This window comes from Carcharodon carcharias, chromosome 16 (assembly GCF_017639515.1).
Source record: "Carcharodon carcharias isolate sCarCar2 chromosome 16, sCarCar2.pri, whole genome shotgun sequence".
NCBI lineage: Eukaryota > Metazoa > Chordata > Chondrichthyes > Lamniformes > Lamnidae > Carcharodon > Carcharodon carcharias.
This window is the reverse complement of record NC_054482.1, coordinates 52503447-52520429: the sequence shown is the minus strand read 5'-3', so window position 1 is coordinate 52520429 and position 16983 is coordinate 52503447. Positions and strand designations below refer to the sequence as shown.

The following is a 16983-nucleotide window of genomic DNA, read 5'->3' as shown; positions in this document are numbered from 1 at the left end:
AGTTAGTGAGCTGAGGAGTTTCCCCTTCTTAATTCTATCAAAGAATCTCTGTTGGAAATGTGGGTGCATCGACACCAAGGGCAGAATTGGTTGTGATTCACCTTGCATTCCAAACTACAGGCACAATTAAGCAACAGCCATTTGGCCAAGGTGGTGAAGTCACCTTCTGCTATGGAACTGCAGCCCAGCAAGAAGTGAATATCCTAGGAATAGATTATGGTTTTCACCTCAATGTATGTGTCCCAACTGGGAGGTTGGAGGTCAGCTGGAACATGAGCTTTGGGTCTTGTTTACATTATTTAGATGAACTGTCAGCACCTGTTCACCACCAGAAGCAGCTTGCCCATTTAACAATGTTGTACCTCAGTCCATTTGCCTCACCACCAGCAGGCCTAAAGAAAATGGTATTGCCTGAAAAGTGACTTTAATGACTGGTTTTAAACTATTGAGAAACACAGAGTCTAGAGATTAACAAATCAATCTTTGACGTGAACATTAAATAAAAACCATAAAGTGCTCGCTGACAATAAGTAAGCTCAGCAGCCCCTGCAATACGTGGATACCAATCTGGTCAGCAAAGCATGTATTTATTTAGGCGATTAATTATAAATTATTTCACAATACCTTGGTCTGGATACAGTTGCTTCAGTAAAATTACACAATATCATGTTGTAAAATGATTAGAGTAAAGGCCTTTCAACTGACTGAGTTCAAGTGATGCAAAAATTGGAGGTCAAGATGGTATGCTTATATTTATTGGCCTTCCAACACCTGACTCCCACCAATCTGATTACCTTTAAACATCAATACCCTGGTAGTTTATTTGCCCTTCATTCTATCCATCTCCTCACTACTTCCTGTTTCAGTGCCAACCATTCTCCAGTATCTTACTCAAATTGAAATTATTTACGAGAGGTGCGACACAGTGTTACAAGCTATGTAACCGTGGATGGTGCAACAATCAAGGTGAATATTGTTTTCATTAGATGCGTACACACACACAGTACTCGGCAGAATTACTGGAGAATAATCAGCAACAGGAAGTTGACTAACTTTTCTACCCCTCCTTGGCCAGAGATACCAAGGCTTATTGCAGCATCCCAATTGCCCTTCCATCTCAGACTAAAACCAAGCAGCACAGAATGGATTTTAAATGAATTTTTCTTCATAAATCCTCATCATTGGTGATCTAATATGAGTCCTTTTGGAAAATGGAAGGATTTGAAATTAAGATGAGAAAAGGATTTATAAAACACCACAGAATGACAGATCCTAAAGTAAGAGGTTCCATCACCATTACCTTTACAATCTCTTTGTACTCGGGGTTGACCTTCTCCCCTCCAAGTCTTACTGGTATTAGGATAACAACAGCTCTCTTGTCTGATGACTTGGGTATTCCAGATCCAATAGCTTGCAAGTGTTTTTCTATTACATCAGCAATATAAACTGAAAAAGACATTGAGTAACACTTTAATAAAAGTTTTATTCTTCCAAAAGTCCAAATGTGCTTTTCTACATGTTCTTCCTTTCCCCTGTGCCTTCTATTCCCTTTCCTCCTATTCCAATTTATTCTCTCTCAGGACAGTGAATTTGTGTCATCTCCTTTAGTCTGATATACTTCAGGCTTTAGAAACCCAAGCTTAATGGACACACTTATTTAATAGTTTCACTCTTTTCAACTATGATGATGTCCTCACAATGGCTCTCAGGCTTTCATCTCAGTTTCTCATTAATAAAAATAACTTATTTTACTTAGTCACTGACTTTGGACTCGGTTTTGGTCTTCACAACTAAAAATGGTTATATCAGATTTCAGTGATGTAAAAATTATTCTATTATCTTTTTGAAAATAATATAAATACAAATAGCATATTCTATATAATTAAATTCAAAGAAAGCTTCTGCTGGTCTACCGTTATGCATCTCAGCCTTTCTTCAGAATTTGAGAAATATTTTACCTTTTAACACACCAACAATCTTGTAGCCCTGAGGGAGGTTGCCAATTTTTGAGTCAACCTATGCCAAATTAAAGCTAGTTTTGTACTGTGGGCCCAGGTTGAGACTTCACCAAAGTTCTTTCATGTAAGACGTTTTATCCGTAATACATTAGACAATTTATAAACTGAAGTAACATCACAGGTGCTACCACAACTGTTCAAATATATTACAGGATTAGAAATGCATAATTCATAAATATTAAGTAGTGACATATTTCAGTCCATCACCTTATGATTCTACATAAGAACATAAGAAATAGGAACAGGAGTGGACCATTCAACCCCTCGAGCCTGCTCCGTCATTCAATAAGATCATATTTGATCTTCTTGTGTTTTGATTTCCACATTCCGATCTACCCTCGATAACCTTTGATTCCCTTGCCGAAAAAGGATCCATCTACCTCCGCCTTAAAAATATTCAATGACCCCCGCCTCCGCAGCCTTCTGAGGCACAGTTCCAAAGTCGCACAACATTTTGAAGAGCAAAAAATTCTCCTCACCTCTGTTCTAAAAGGGGGACCTCTAATTTTAAAACAGTGCCCCCTAGTCCTGGACTCACTCACAAGAGGAAACATCCTCTCAACGTCCTCCTTGTCAAGGCCATTCAGGATCTTTTATACTTCAATCAAATCACCCCTCACTCTTCTAAACTCCAGTGGAAACAAGCCTAGTCTGTCCAACCTTTCCTCATACGACAACCCACTCATTCCAGGTATCAATCTAGTAAACCTCCTCTGAACCGCCTCCAATGCATTTACATCCCTCCTTAAATAAGGAGACCAAAGCTGCAGAAAGTATTCGAGGTGCGGTCTCACCAACGCCCTGTGTAACTGAAGCATAATATTCTTACTTTTATGCCCAATTCCTCTTGTAATAAAGGATAGCATTCCATTAGCCTTCTTAATTACTTGCTGTACCTGCATACTATCTTTTTGAGACTCATGTACTAGAACACCTAGATCCTTCTGCACCTCAGAGTTATGCAGCCGTTCTCCATTTAAGTAATACTCTGCTTTTTTGTTCTTCCTGCCAAAGTGAACAATTTCACATATTCCCACATTAAACTCCATTTGCCAGATCTTTGCCCACTCACTCATCCTATCTATATCTATCTGCAATCTCATGTTCTCTTCACAACATACTTTCCTACTTATCTTTGTGTCATCTGCAAATTTAGCTACCATCTAAGTCATTGATGTAAATCATAAAAAGTTGAGCACAGACCCCTGTGGGATTCCATTCGTCACATCCTGCCAATCCGAAAAAGACCCATTTATGCATACTCTCTGCTAGCCAGCCAATCTTCTACCCATGCTAATATGTTACCCTTTACACCATGTGCTTTTATTTTCCATAATAACCTTTGAAGTACAGAATACTAAGAAGCAATAAACACATTTCAATGAATAAAAATGCATTTTTTAACATTTATGAAAAGGCTAAGCCAATTGCAATTAAACAGTCAGTTAAAATAGAGGAAAAAGATTATAAATGGTGGAAGTTTGGAACAAACAGAATGCACTCACCTTTTTAGCACTGATTTTATCCTAACTAGCAGAGTTTAGTTTGGATGCTCAATTTACACCCCACCTGATTTCATGCGGGTTGGGTGTAAACTGAGGATCTGACACAAACCAACTTACTCTCATCAGGTGAGTTAGGTTAAAACCAAGTCTGTTGTCTTTCTTTTGCCTTTTACATGCCTGTTTGAGTTGACATTTTTAAGCATATAGCCCTTTGTACCATGTTTCTAAGATGTAAATACTGTACATGAATTTATAAATTTACAAGTAATTAAAATGCATCACCACATCGGTAGCCTAGATTTTTTATTCTCCTCTCTTTATTTCAATCATGAAGCTCTCCAGTTGCATGATTCCAACTAATCGTTAACTTGTTTTTTACTTTCTATTTCAGATGCTGATTGACCATTGATTCAAGCATTTTTGATTTTTACACTAAGTGAAAATGGGTGTCATAGTTTACTAAAACAATGACATTGTTTATACAAGACTGAATATGCAGCCACGACCCCCCTGATCTTCATTTTGAAGTGAAAGTATTAAAAAAATGATTAAAATTACCCTCATGTAGAACACAAAAGCATTGGCTTAACACATCAGACATGAGTTATGTTCAATAATGTTAAACACTGCCTGGCATCATCAATTTCAGATGACTGGCAGAACTGGGCAAGATGCCCAGTCAGTTTTTCTCATTACCATACCGTGTCACTCACCCGTACAGTCCTGAGCAACGTAAACTGTTATTCCTTGCAGCTCGGGCTCCACTGCATCTTCCACCGCTCTCCTAAACAATGGATTTAAATAGATTTAGACAGTCACCTTGAAATCAATGCTAATTGAATTGGACTGATTTTATTTTATAAAAACTCAAAACAGCTGAATTTTTACTGTAAGGAAAAGATCCAAGGTCAGAGTACAATGCATCTATATTGTGCAGCAATTCGAGCAACTTTTTTTTATTTAAAGTGCATTTTTTTGCACTCAAACTGTTAGTTCTTTTCCATTTCTGGAACCCTATTTCAACATCAAGAATTTATAGTTATAGTATCATTAGATGCTTAGTTAAAAAGCTCTGCTCCAAAATGTACCGTAACCCCAACGTCAAACAAGCACACTCTCTTGGACCACTATGTTTTTTCCCTATTTTCCTCATCTTTACAGCCTTTCTGAGTGAGCTTACCAGTTTAATATTGATTTGGAATCTGTAATGAGATCAGTCATTTTCTCACAGGATCCTTATAATACATCAGATTGAGATTGGTTTTAAAGCCTAAGCAGTAGATCAAAGTATGACAATCTGTATCATCACTCAGTCTCCCTACTGGTTAATTTTCAAGCAGTTCTCAAAGAAGAACTTTTAAAATTCTTAATACTATGATAAAACGGAGTGCAGCTAAATAACTGAAGATTTGGGCCTGAATTTTTCGCTTGTCGGGCCCAGGAGCAGACAGGAACAGGCTCCCGACTGCGATTTCACGCAATTAATGGCCAGCCAGCGTGAAACACGCACTGAGAAAGGCTCAGCACTGCCGGGGGTTGGGGGGGGGGAGCGGGGGGGGATGCCAACGTCACTGTGGGTGCTGGTGAGCATTTCCAGTGAGCTCCCTGAAGACAGACAGCTGCCTCAGGGAGCTGCATACTTCCATAGAATAAATGAAACAACAAAAATGCTGCAAAATATGTCCATGCAGCACGATCAAGCACCTGAAAGGATGCCTCATTAAAAAAAAGTCCCCAAATATCTCTTTTTATTTTATTTCCCCACAGAGATTTCACCCCACCCTGGGTCGAGGTTTGAGCAAAGACGTAAAGCCCTCATGGCCGAATGGCTCGTCCGCCAGCTGTAAAAATGGATGGGCCACAAAAAAATTGCTTTCAATTTCCTCCTTAATGGGCTTAATTGTCAGCTGATGCGCTTCTGATTGCCACGCTCACCCGCCAAGCAAGGTATCACACAAGTGTGCGATGACATCCGAACATTCGCCCGACAACATCTCACGCTATTTTGAGGCCAGACGGGTCGGACAAGTGCCCACCTGCGGGGTGTAAAACTCTAGCCTTGGAGTTTGTTGAGAGGGGAGTTCGGTGAAGAGGGGAGGAGTCGTTTGTTTCCTCTCTATTTTTTTCACCCAATAGAAATTGGTTCTTGCTCTACTACTAGCTGTTTGGTGAATAACTGGTAAGTTCTATTCTATTCCTAAGGTTTAAACTACTACATAACTTGGTCATAAGGTTAATAACATATGTCAGAAAGCAACATAAATGATTAATATAATTAAGTAATTATTTAAAACACATCAAGGATGGCAGGTCAGCTGGTGTGTCAAGGCTGCAGCATGTGGGAGCTCCTGGATAAAACTGTGATCCGGGGGAAACATATCTGCAGTAGGTATTTGCTGCTCAAGGAACTGCAGCTCAGAGTCATTGAGCTGGAGGCTGAGCTGCAGATTATGCAACACTTCAGGGAGCGGGAAAGTTAACTGGATACTTTATACCAGGACAAAAACAGAATTACCTGGAAAAACTCAGCAGGTCTGGCAGCATCGGCGGAGCAGAAAAGAGTTGACGTTTCGAGTCCTCATGACCCTTCGACAGAACTAGGTGAATCCCAGGAAGGGGTGAAATATAAAATATAAGCTGGTTTAAGGTGGTGATTTGGGGGGGGGGGGGGTGTGGTTGTAGGCAAAAGCAGTGATAGAAGCAGATCATCAAAAGATGTCACAGACAGCAGAACAAAAGAACACATAGGTGTCGAAGTTGGTGATATTATCTAAACGAGCTATACATTGAGCGCCCTACCATCCATTCTTAATTAGCACATTCATTTAGATAATATCACCAACTTCGACACCTATGTGTTCTTTTGTTCTGCTGTCTGTGACATCTTTTGATGATCTGCTTCTATCACTGCTTTTGCCTACAACCACACCCCCCCACCCCCCGCCCCCCCAAAATCACCACCTTAAACCAGCTTATATTTTATATTTCACCCCTTCCTGGGATTCACCTAGTTCTGTCAAAGGGTCATGAGGACTCGAAACGTCAACTCTTTTCTTCTCCGCCGATGCTGCCAGACCTGCTGAGTTTTTCCAGGTAATTCTGCTTTTGTTTTGGATTTCCAGCATCCGCAGTTTTTTGTTTTTATAACTTTATACCAGGAGGCAGTCACACCACTTAGGGTAGGGTTTTCTGATTTGGTCAGTGGCCAGGGACAGGAGGGTGTGACTGCGAGTGAGGCAGATAAGGGGACCCAGAGGGCAGGAGTGAGCCTTTGCAATTGTCTAATAGATTTGAGGTTCTCTCAGCTTGTTTGGATGAGAGCAGGGGCTGCAGGGTGGATGGGCCAACTGACTATGACACCGTGGTACATGAAGCCATCCAAGTGGGGCAAGCAAAAAGGAAGATAACTGGCAAATGAGGTTAAGGGATATGCCAATGGAAGTTCAGTGGCAGACGTTTAAAGGGATATTTCAGAATACGCAGAACATGTACATTCCAATGAGAAAGAAAAATTCCAAGGGGAGGGCCCATCATAGGTTAATTAAAAAATTTAAAGACAGTATCAAACTTAAAAGAAAAAGCATATGATTATGCAATGGCAAGTGGCAGGTCAGAAGATTGAAAAGAATATAAAGAACAGCAAACATTGACAAAAAGTTTAATAAGGAGGGAAAAATTAAAGAATGAGAGAAAGCTAGCTAGTAATTTAAAGATGGATATTAAGAGTTTCTATAGGTATTTAAATAAGAAAAGTTAACAAAGTGAGTGTTGGTCCGATAGAAAGTGTGTCTGGGGAATTGATAATGGAAAGTAGGGAGGTGGCAGGCAATCTTCACTTTAGAAGGCACAAGTAACATCCCAGAAATAGCTGTAAATCAGGAAATGGAAGAGAGCGAGGAACTTGTGAAAATTACAATCACCAATGAAGAGTTACTGAGTAGATGAGGCTGTGGGCCAACAAATCGCCAAGTCCGGATGGACTTCACCCTAAGGCCTTGAAAGAGGTGGCTATTGAAATATTTGATGCATTGGTTTTAATTTTCCAAAATTCCCTAGATTCAGGGAAAGTTCCATTAGTTTGGAAAATAGCAAATATAACTCCTTTACTCAAAAAGGGAGGGAGACAGAAAGCAGGAAACTATAGGCCAGTTAGCCTAATATCTGTCATAGGGAAAATGTTAGAAGCTATTATTAAAGGTGTTAAAGAAGGGCACTTAGAAAAATTCAAGGCAATCAGGCAGAGTCAACATGGTTTTGTAAAAAGAAAATCAAGTTTAACCAATCTATTGGAGTCCTTTAAAGGAGTCACATGTGCTGTGGTTAAAGGAGAACGAGTGGATGTACTGTACTTAGATTTCCAGAATGCATTTGATAAAGTGCCACATCAAAGGTTATTTCAGAAAATAAAAGCTCATGGTGTAGGAGGTAACATATTGGATAAAAGATTGGCAGCCTAACAAGAAGCAGAGAGTTGGCATAAACGGGTCTTTTTCTGGTTGGAAGGACGTGATGAGTGATATGCCTCAGGGATCAGTGCTGATGCCTCAACTTTTTTTGGTTAACAGAAATAACTTGGATGAAGAGACCAAAGGAATGGTTGCTAAATTTGCTGAAGACACAAAGATAGGTGGGAAAGTAAATTGTGAAGAGGACGTAAGGAGGTGAGGAAGTGACATAGACAGGTTAATTGAGTGGGAAAAGATCTGGCAAATGTAGTATAATGTGGGTAAATATGAAATTGTTCATTTTGGCAGGAAGAATAAAAAAGTTTATTACCTAGATGGTGAGAGGTTGAAGTGCTGAGATTCAGGGGGATCTGGGTATCCTAGCGCATGAATCACAAAAGGTTAGTATGCAGGTACAACAGGTAATTAGGAAAGCTAATAGAATGTTATCATTTATTGTGAGGGGAATTGACTACAAAAGTAGGGAAGTTATGCTTGACTTGTACAGGCATTGGTGAGATCACACCTGGAGTATTGTGTACAGTACTGGTCTCCTCATTTAAAGAAAAAGTAAACATGTTAGAAGCAGTTCACAGAAGGTTTACTAAACTAATACCGGGAATGGGCAGGTTGTCATATGAGGAAAGGCTGGGCAGGTAAGGCTTGTATCCACTGGGATTGAGAAAAGTAAGAGGCGACTTTACTGAAACATTTAAGATTCTGAAGGGTCTTGACAGGACAGATGTAGACAGAATGTTTCCTCTTGTGGGAAAATCTAGAACTAGGGGTCACTGTTTAAAAATAAGGGGTCGCTCATTTAAGACAGAGGTGAGGAGAAATTTTTTCTCTCAGAGGGTTGAGAGTCTTTGGAACGTTCTTGCTCATAAAGCAGTGGAAGCACAGTCTTTGGATAGTTTTAAGGCAGAGCTAGATAATTTCTTGATTAATAAGGGGGTGAAAGGTTATCGGGGTAGGCAGAATGTGGGGTTGAGGTTACATTCAGAGCAGCCATGATGTTACTGAATGGCAGAACAGGCATGAGGAGCCTACTCCTGCTCCTAATTCGTATGCTCATGTGATGGACGCTCAAATGGAAGGAAAATGTAGTAGATTTACTTTGTGCTATATAGTGTCAATGTTAAAAGAAAAAAATCAAGTGCTGCTATTTCTTTTAAAAATCACCAATTTTGCCCCAATGGAGACACACCTTCCTCCAATCACTGCAAGTGGGGCTAGGCCCTTAGACCAATCCAGACCTATTCAAAGTGGGGAGGGCAATGGCATAGTGGTATTGTTGTTGGACTAGTATTCCAGAGATCCAGGGTAATGCTCTGGGGACCTGGGTTTGAATCCTGCCGTGGCAGATGGTGGAATCTGAATTCAATAAAAATCTGGAATTAAAAGTCTAATGATGACTATGAAACCATTGGTGATTGTTATAAAAAGCCACTAATGTTCACTAATGTCCCTTTAGGGTAGGAAATTTGTCGTCCTTACTTCATTTGGCCTACATGTGACTCCAGATCAATAGCAATGTGGTTGACTCTTAAATGCCCTCTGAACAAGGGCAATTAGGGATGGGCAATGAAATGCTGGCCTAGCCAGCGGTGCCCACATCCCTTGAATGAATAAAAAGCACCTGTGGGGCTCAAACTGTGCAGGGCATTTATATCACACAGCGCAATAAATTTACATCTTTTAAAGTTGTAATGCACTTAGATCACTTTTGAAGAGTGCAATTTTGTTGAGGATTAGGGAGGAGAGTAATGTATGAGCTGTTCCAATGCTCAGTGTTGAAGCAACTTCCCAATTCTGAATTCTATTTTGAACTCGAGCTGGTGGTCCAAATTGGTCTTTTCCAATCTTTGTGATACTAATGAACTTGTTCAAGAAAAAGGAAGAGAATTCCCCAGCTCAAGGGTAGAGAGAGAAAGGGAAGGGATAAAGAAAGATAAAAGAGAGACCAACCCCATTCAGGGACATGATGGAAGAAAAAATTGGAACAAATCTTATTGAGATAGGGTGGGTGGGTGGGGCAGGGGAAGCACTAAGAGTGAAAAGGACTCTTGTCAAATGGAAAAAAAAGACAAGACGTTCTGTTGGAGTGAGAGTACACAATGTGCAAGGGGAAGGAAAAGATCCTAACATGGGATACCTGAAATGCAAAAGAGTTTCATTACCAAGCAGTTCATTGGTCACTCATCTTGTCAATTAGTCACAATTACTATGGGCTATTTTAATAGCAAATGCTATTGGCTCGAACTACATCCTGCCTGTGATGTTGAAGACCTGAACCCCAGAACTAGCTGCCCCTCACCCTTGCCAAGCTGTTCCAGTACAACAACACTGGCTTGCAGCCAACAATCTAGAAAGTTGCCCAGGCATGCCAATAGCTGCTAAAAACCCATGATAAATCTAACTTCACCGATTATCAGGCTCCTCCTGATCAAAGTGATCATTAAGCAACACCAAATCACCAATAAACTGCTCAACAATGGTCACTTCAGGTTCAGGCTGAACCACTTATTTCAGAACTCAAAGGTTGATCCAGACATAGATGCAAGTGCTGAAGGTCAGAGAAGTGGGAGTAGTTGCCCTCATGAGCAAAGCTGTATTCAACCAAAGCCGAGTAAAAATAAAGTCAACAGGTGTTGAAGGAAAAACCCTCTGGCAGTTTGTATCATATCTGACACAAAAGAGGATTATTTTAGTTGTCAGAGGACACTCATCACAGCCCTGAATATCACGGCAGTAATTCATCAAAGCAATTGCTTCATCAATGACTTTCCCGCCATTGTAATGCCAGAAGTGTGTTTTTTCACTGACAATTCCAGCTCTCGGCTCCATTCACAACTCCTTTGATAATGAAACAGCTCATGCCAGCTCTGACAGCAGGACTTGGACAACATCCAGACTGCAGCTGACAAGTGGCACATTTGTGTCACATAATGACCATCTCAAACAAGAGAAAGGCCAAACATCTCTTCTGAGCATCAAAGGCACCATCTCGAAGCACCCTTGTCATCAACATCATGGGGGTGACCAGAAGCTTAACTGAGTCAGCCATTTCAATAATGTGCTTACAAGAGTAGGGCAGAGGATTGGTAATGTGTGTTGAGTATCGTACCTCTTGAACCCTCAAAGCCTCTGTGGCATCTACAAATCTCAACCCAGGAGCATGATGGAATACTCACCGCTCTCCTGGATGGTTGAAACTGCAACAATACTCAAGCAACTCAATGCCACCCTGATCAGAGCAATCCACCTGATCAGTACTCCTGACGGTGGACTGAATATCCATCCCCTCCATCATTGTCGCACTGTGGCTGCAGGATATACTATTTAAAGGATTCACTGAAGCAATTCACCAAGGTGACAGCAGATCCCTCCCCGTGACCTCTATCAAAAAGCACAAAGCCGTAATGTTATGGAAATACGATTACCTCCAAACTCCACTCCAAGCTGCACATTATCCTGATCTGGGTATATATAATCGCTGTTCCTTCATGGTCACTAAGACAATATTCTTTAATTCCGCACTGTAGGAGCAAGGACCGTAGTAGTTCAAGGAGGCCTACCATCACCTTCTCAAGACTACAAATTTGAGCAATAAATGCAGTCTTGCCAGCATCACCCACATCCCAATGACAAATTGATCAAAACATCTACAATTATTACTGCAAGGTTCTTAGTTGCTACATTACAAAAAAGTTCAAAGGAATAAAATACAATAATAAACTGAACTGGGCACAGTGCCACAGCATGCAAATAAATCCAAATTTGAGTGTTACTCCATTCAGCCACTTTAGGAGGGCAAGGCAGAAGGAAGAGACACAACTTAGTATCATCCAGATGGTATATGCCAGCTCTTTTGGCTGTAGTGACCTGGCTAGGTCAACAAAGCAGGAGAGAAAACTTACTCAAAATAGTGAATATAAAGCAAAAGTTGGTCAAATTTTGATCCCTCTTTAGTTTCCAACTTTCCTTATCGCCCTCTCTGTTTCATTGATACAGTAATTTCTCTAACCATTTTTTCTTATTTCTTCAAAGCTGCAAATGTGCCACTGCAGGCTCCCCTTTTTCCTCTTTAAAATCTCACTATAGAATAATCAAGATGCATTGCGATCTGCTACTTGAATTTCCAGCATCCAAAAACTCTAGAATCTCTATCGCGCCATCAGTTCTTCCCTTTCTTCTACTTGTCTTGTCTACATTTTTAAGCCTTGGTAGAGTCCTGAACTAAGTTTGTCAATAAAAAAACCGTAATGTCCACTCACCTTAAAAGGTGGGCAACAACAGCTGGCCCATACCAATCCCCAGCTCGCTTGCCAGAGTTTTCTCCCAGCTCTATCAGTCTGTGCATTCCAAATATAGCTGCTGGGTTGTCTGCTAACCAGGAGATTATTTTCCTATGCAACTTCTCATCCTCACTTGCTGTATTGACAGGATTTAACTTCAGAGTTTGTTTCTTGTTACCCAATGAACCCAGCTGTTCACTCATATCCTGTAGTGGTCTTCCTAAAGGTGGCAGGAAGGTAAAACCTGCATCACTATCAGACATTGTTGATGACTTAGCTTTGAATAGCTCAGATTCTAAAGTAACCATTTGAAGTGCATCCGGCCAAAGCCAATCTGCAAGGGAATATGATCCATCAATTAGACTTTGAAAAAATATATTCATAGAGATTCTCCTAATGGAACAACAGGTAAATACTTCACAGATGCAGCAGCGGGGAAGAACGCAGGTGCCCCAGCGTCACCATGTCCTGAGTTAGTCAATCTTATCCAGCACTGCATTAGAGGCACCTCAATTCGTCTCAGTGTCCCTAGGATAATAGGAGAAAGTCTGCCTGGGTTCCCCAGTCCTCACTGCTGTGCAATGATTCTTGCTAAGTACAAGAGTGGGATTAGCACTGGGAGAGGTACCGGATCAGGTCATCTACCTGATCTCTCTGCCAAGGAATATAATGGGGCAGTGCAGAAATATAGAAAATATTAAAGTTTATGCATGTTCACAATGTCTGGCACTACAATCAAATGAGTTAAGGCTTTTAATTTTGATAGACATAAATGGTACACTACTTCTCTGCCATTGAATATGCCCTCCCTGTTCCTTCTTTGCCTGTTCTGAAAGCTTTGATTCTCCTGGGGTTGGGTCCACAAAAGCCTGGTGCCTACTGGTACATCGTCCAGTTGGCTATTCTTCATAGCAGAGCCTTATCCTGTTTTTATTTGCTGTATTAAGCATGTGTATCTCCAATATAGGTCACCAGATAGCGATTTGCAATTGAGACTTCCTTTCAATGGTCAAATATTGCAATGCCATCACCACTCTGACACAGGGCAGCTAACATAGCACAGAACAGTGATCAAGCTAGGGTTCATTCTGACATGTAGGGTTCATTGAATTCAGCCACCAAGCATTTTAACAAATTACTAAACCAGCAATGTAAAATCTAATATAGGTTTGCATTAGAACAAAACAAACTCACCTCGCCCAAGAAAGTGGAGCAGAAGGCTTTGGGCCAACAACATTTGACCAGATCTCAGCGTGCAGCCCCAGCCGCAGTCTGTTGTGAGTGTGCACCCTTTTAACTGTGGGAACTCACGGCGGTACGTTAGCCAGATCCTAGTGATGAAGTCCTTACGGAATTGATTCACATTACACAAAACCGTTTCAGTGCTTGCAGCTGCATCTATGCAGCCTGATGCACTCTCATCCCTTCCTGGAAAACGCAAAGAGCAAAACATTAAAAAAAGTTCCTGAAGTGCTTAGTTATAATAAACTGACAGGCACAGTAATGGTGTTTAATTCTATCTGTAGAGGAGTGCAAGCAAGGCTTGAATGGTAGAGACTGAGGATGGATGAACATTTGAGACTTGCTTGATTAGCTTTGCGGATCAGGTACTATTTATCTAGAAACTTCCCTAATGCACATGTAGCATATTGTACATAACAAAACCAACATTATCTGGGAACACCATGGCAAACTACTTCCCTGCCTCTCCTGTCAAATTTTCTCTGATTCCTCCCTTTTATATCCCCTGTGCTTAAGGGTTTTATTCATTCTGAGGTATGGATTCACAAATGGCCGCCTCTCTATAATACAATGTCCAAGTTGCTCCAGCACTGACATGCAGCTTCCTGCAGAAGCTACATTCTTCAGTAAGTGACAATTCAGATTTATCTAGACATCTATTGGCACCAATGCAACTTGATGAAAAAAATCCTATTCACTGGATGTTGTTGCACATTTGATGAATAATGCCCTCCAACTGTCAGACGGTGGAGGGGGGGCAGGGGTGGTCATCTCTGGGTATGTCTATTATTGCAGCCCCATGTTACAATTAATACACTGGCTTTATGAAACAGATGACTGCTGTTCACCACTGTAGCAGCTTGCAGGCAAGCAGTTTTTCCCTCCCTTATTTAGGTAGAAATTTGACTTTAAAAAATTGATTTTTTTAAAAATGGCAAACATTGGGGGCACACTTTAAAACAAATCAGTATTCCTCAAGACTGCCCTTCCTCAACAGTGGAGTGAACTGCTAAAATACACTAACAACAGAAAGAATGAACTTGCATCTATTAAGTATCATATGTAGAGTAGTCAATGCTATATTTTAGGGAAACGTGGTAGCTAATTTGTGCTCAGCAAAGCGCCACAAACAGCAATGAGATAAATGACCAGTTCATTTGTTTCTGAAAGAAGGAACTTCAACAAAACAAACCATCTGAAAAATGGCATCTTCAACAAATGGCACTCAATAGGATGAGGGGAAACGAGAGATTGATTCTGCGTTAATATACGGGCCCCCTTTAATTTGCTCTTGACCAAAATAAGAAATAGTTAACAGCAAAAGGCATAAATTGGGAACAGAAATCAGGCTGGTGCCAATAGAAACAACATAATGTCAAATTCTATGTGAAGATATTAATCTGACTCCTTGTACACAACTCCAAAATGTCCTCATCTGAATTGGAAGTATTCTGAGGAATTGCATTTAATGCAAGCTTCTCCTCTTCAACGATTCAAATGCATAAGAAACTAATTCCTTAATATTCGAATTATTATTGATAACCAATATATTACAAAAATACTCCATTCATATTTTAAAACTGTTCCCAATACTAACTCAGTGATACTAAACTGTGAATCTCTTGATCTTGTGATATCCTGCATACAATTTCTGGCTGCTGTTGGAAGTGGATGACAAAGATATATGGAGTTATACCCATGATGAAAAAGAAAACCTATAGGTAGATTTAGTCACATGAAAGGGCCCTTGTCACATATTTCTTTCAATATAGATAGGCACAGTGCACTGTATTAATGGTATATTGATTGTTTAACTGTATGTAGGTGGTGGGACATTCACTTGTGCTCCAATCAATATAAACAATGCTTCTCAAAGTGCGCAAGATTGGCTCCAGTTCTATCCTTCATCAACTGGCTTTCCAGATAAAAATGTGTGCAAATAGGCAGGGACAATTCAAGACAGAGACAGCAAAAAAGTTTGTGGACTCAATGCTGCCGAACATGAGGTGGTCCTGGGTGTTCTAATTAATAACAAATTTAAGGGTATGAGCTGGTGTTCTGAGGCTGTTGCAAAGCACCGAGGATGTATAGCTAGGACAATTAAAAATGAAACCAGGAATATAATTACTAGCTTGTAAAAGGTCACACCTAAAACAGTGTGTTCAGTTTGGGTCTCCTTACATGATAGGAAATAGAGGGGTCCTGGAAAATGTTCAGAAAAAGGCCACTAACTAGATTTCTAGTTCAAGGGCATTTATCAGGACAGGCTTGAAGAACTGGGGCTTATTATGCTAAAAAAGCATGATTGTTGCTTTTAAAATAATGAAGGGATTAGGTTCTGTTCAACTGAAAAGGTTATTTGAACTAGATAAACAGGGCATCGCTAGGATGCAACTGTAAAAATTGTGAAAATAGAATCAGATTAGCCACTAGGAAATACTTCTTTACAGAGAGTTGCCAACTCTGGAATTGGATGTCCTTATGGAATCTGATTCCATTACCCTTTTAAGCAATGTGTTCCAGATCTTAACAATCCTCTATTTGTTTTGCTAATTATTTTATAATCAATGACCTCTTACCAATCCACTTGCCAAAGTCAATGGTTTCAAAGTGAACAGTTTCTTCCCACTTACTCTATTAAAATCCCTTAATTTTGAATAATTCAAAAAGATATCCCCTCAGCCTTTCTATTCAAAGGAGAATAATCACAGTTTATCCAATGTCACCACATAATTGAAGACCTTCATCCCTGGTCATCCCTGGTATCATCCTGTCCCCTCTCTCAGGCCTTGACAGCCTTCCGAAAGTGTGCTGCCCAGAATTATCGCAATACGCTGGCAAACAAAGGTCTAACAAGAGTTCTGTAAAGGTTTAGCATCTCTTCCTTGTTTTTGAATTCAATGTTCCTACTTCCAAAGCCTAGTATCACTCATGCCTTCTTAACCACTTTCTCAATTTGCCCTGTGGCCTTATGCATTCCCCCCAATAAAACAGAGCCATTTAGACTAATACTGCTTCTCCATGTTGTTTTCTCTCAATGTGCATTCATATCGCCTCTCCATGTAGTACTCTTATGCATGTGAATGCAAAAAATATGGCTGAGGTATTTACCACCAACTTCAGCCAGAGTGCCAAGTGGGAGACCCTTCTCTGCTGCTTTCTGAGTTTCCCATTATTGTAGATGCCAATCTTCAGTCAATTCAATTCATTCCACATGATATCAATAGACAGCTAGGTGCTTTAGATATGGGAAAGGCTGAAGATGTCCCAGCTATAATGCTGAAGACCTATTCTCCAGAATTAGCCACACTTTTCCAGTACAGCCACAAACTGGAATTTACCTGACGTCATGAAGAATTGTCCAGGTATATCCTGTCTGCAAAAAAAAAAAGGACAAATCCAATCTGCTAAATTACTGCCCCATCAGTCTACTCTCAATTATCAGTAAAATGATGGAAGGTTTCTTTGACAGAGG

The 16983-nt window shown here is 40.4% G+C and overlaps 1 protein-coding gene across 4 annotated transcripts in view; it reads right to left on the bottom strand.

Moving 5' to 3' along the window:
• atg4c (autophagy related 4C, cysteine peptidase) overlaps positions 1-16983 on the bottom strand; it is a 71415-nt gene that overhangs the window by 30992 nt on the left and 23440 nt on the right. For 3 of the 4 annotated variants that reach the window (XM_041207542.1, XM_041207541.1, XM_041207539.1), the window contains exons 4-7: positions 13461-13694; positions 12246-12600; positions 4237-4307; positions 1301-1446 (exon numbers count right to left, since the gene is read on the bottom strand). In XM_041207542.1, the coding sequence (XP_041063476.1) occupies positions 1301-1446; positions 4237-4307; positions 12246-12600; positions 13461-13694 (806 nt within the window). The remainder of the gene's footprint in view (positions 1-1300; positions 1447-4236; positions 4308-12245; positions 12601-13460; positions 13695-16983) is intronic. The other variant, XM_041207543.1, reaches the window with a different exon arrangement.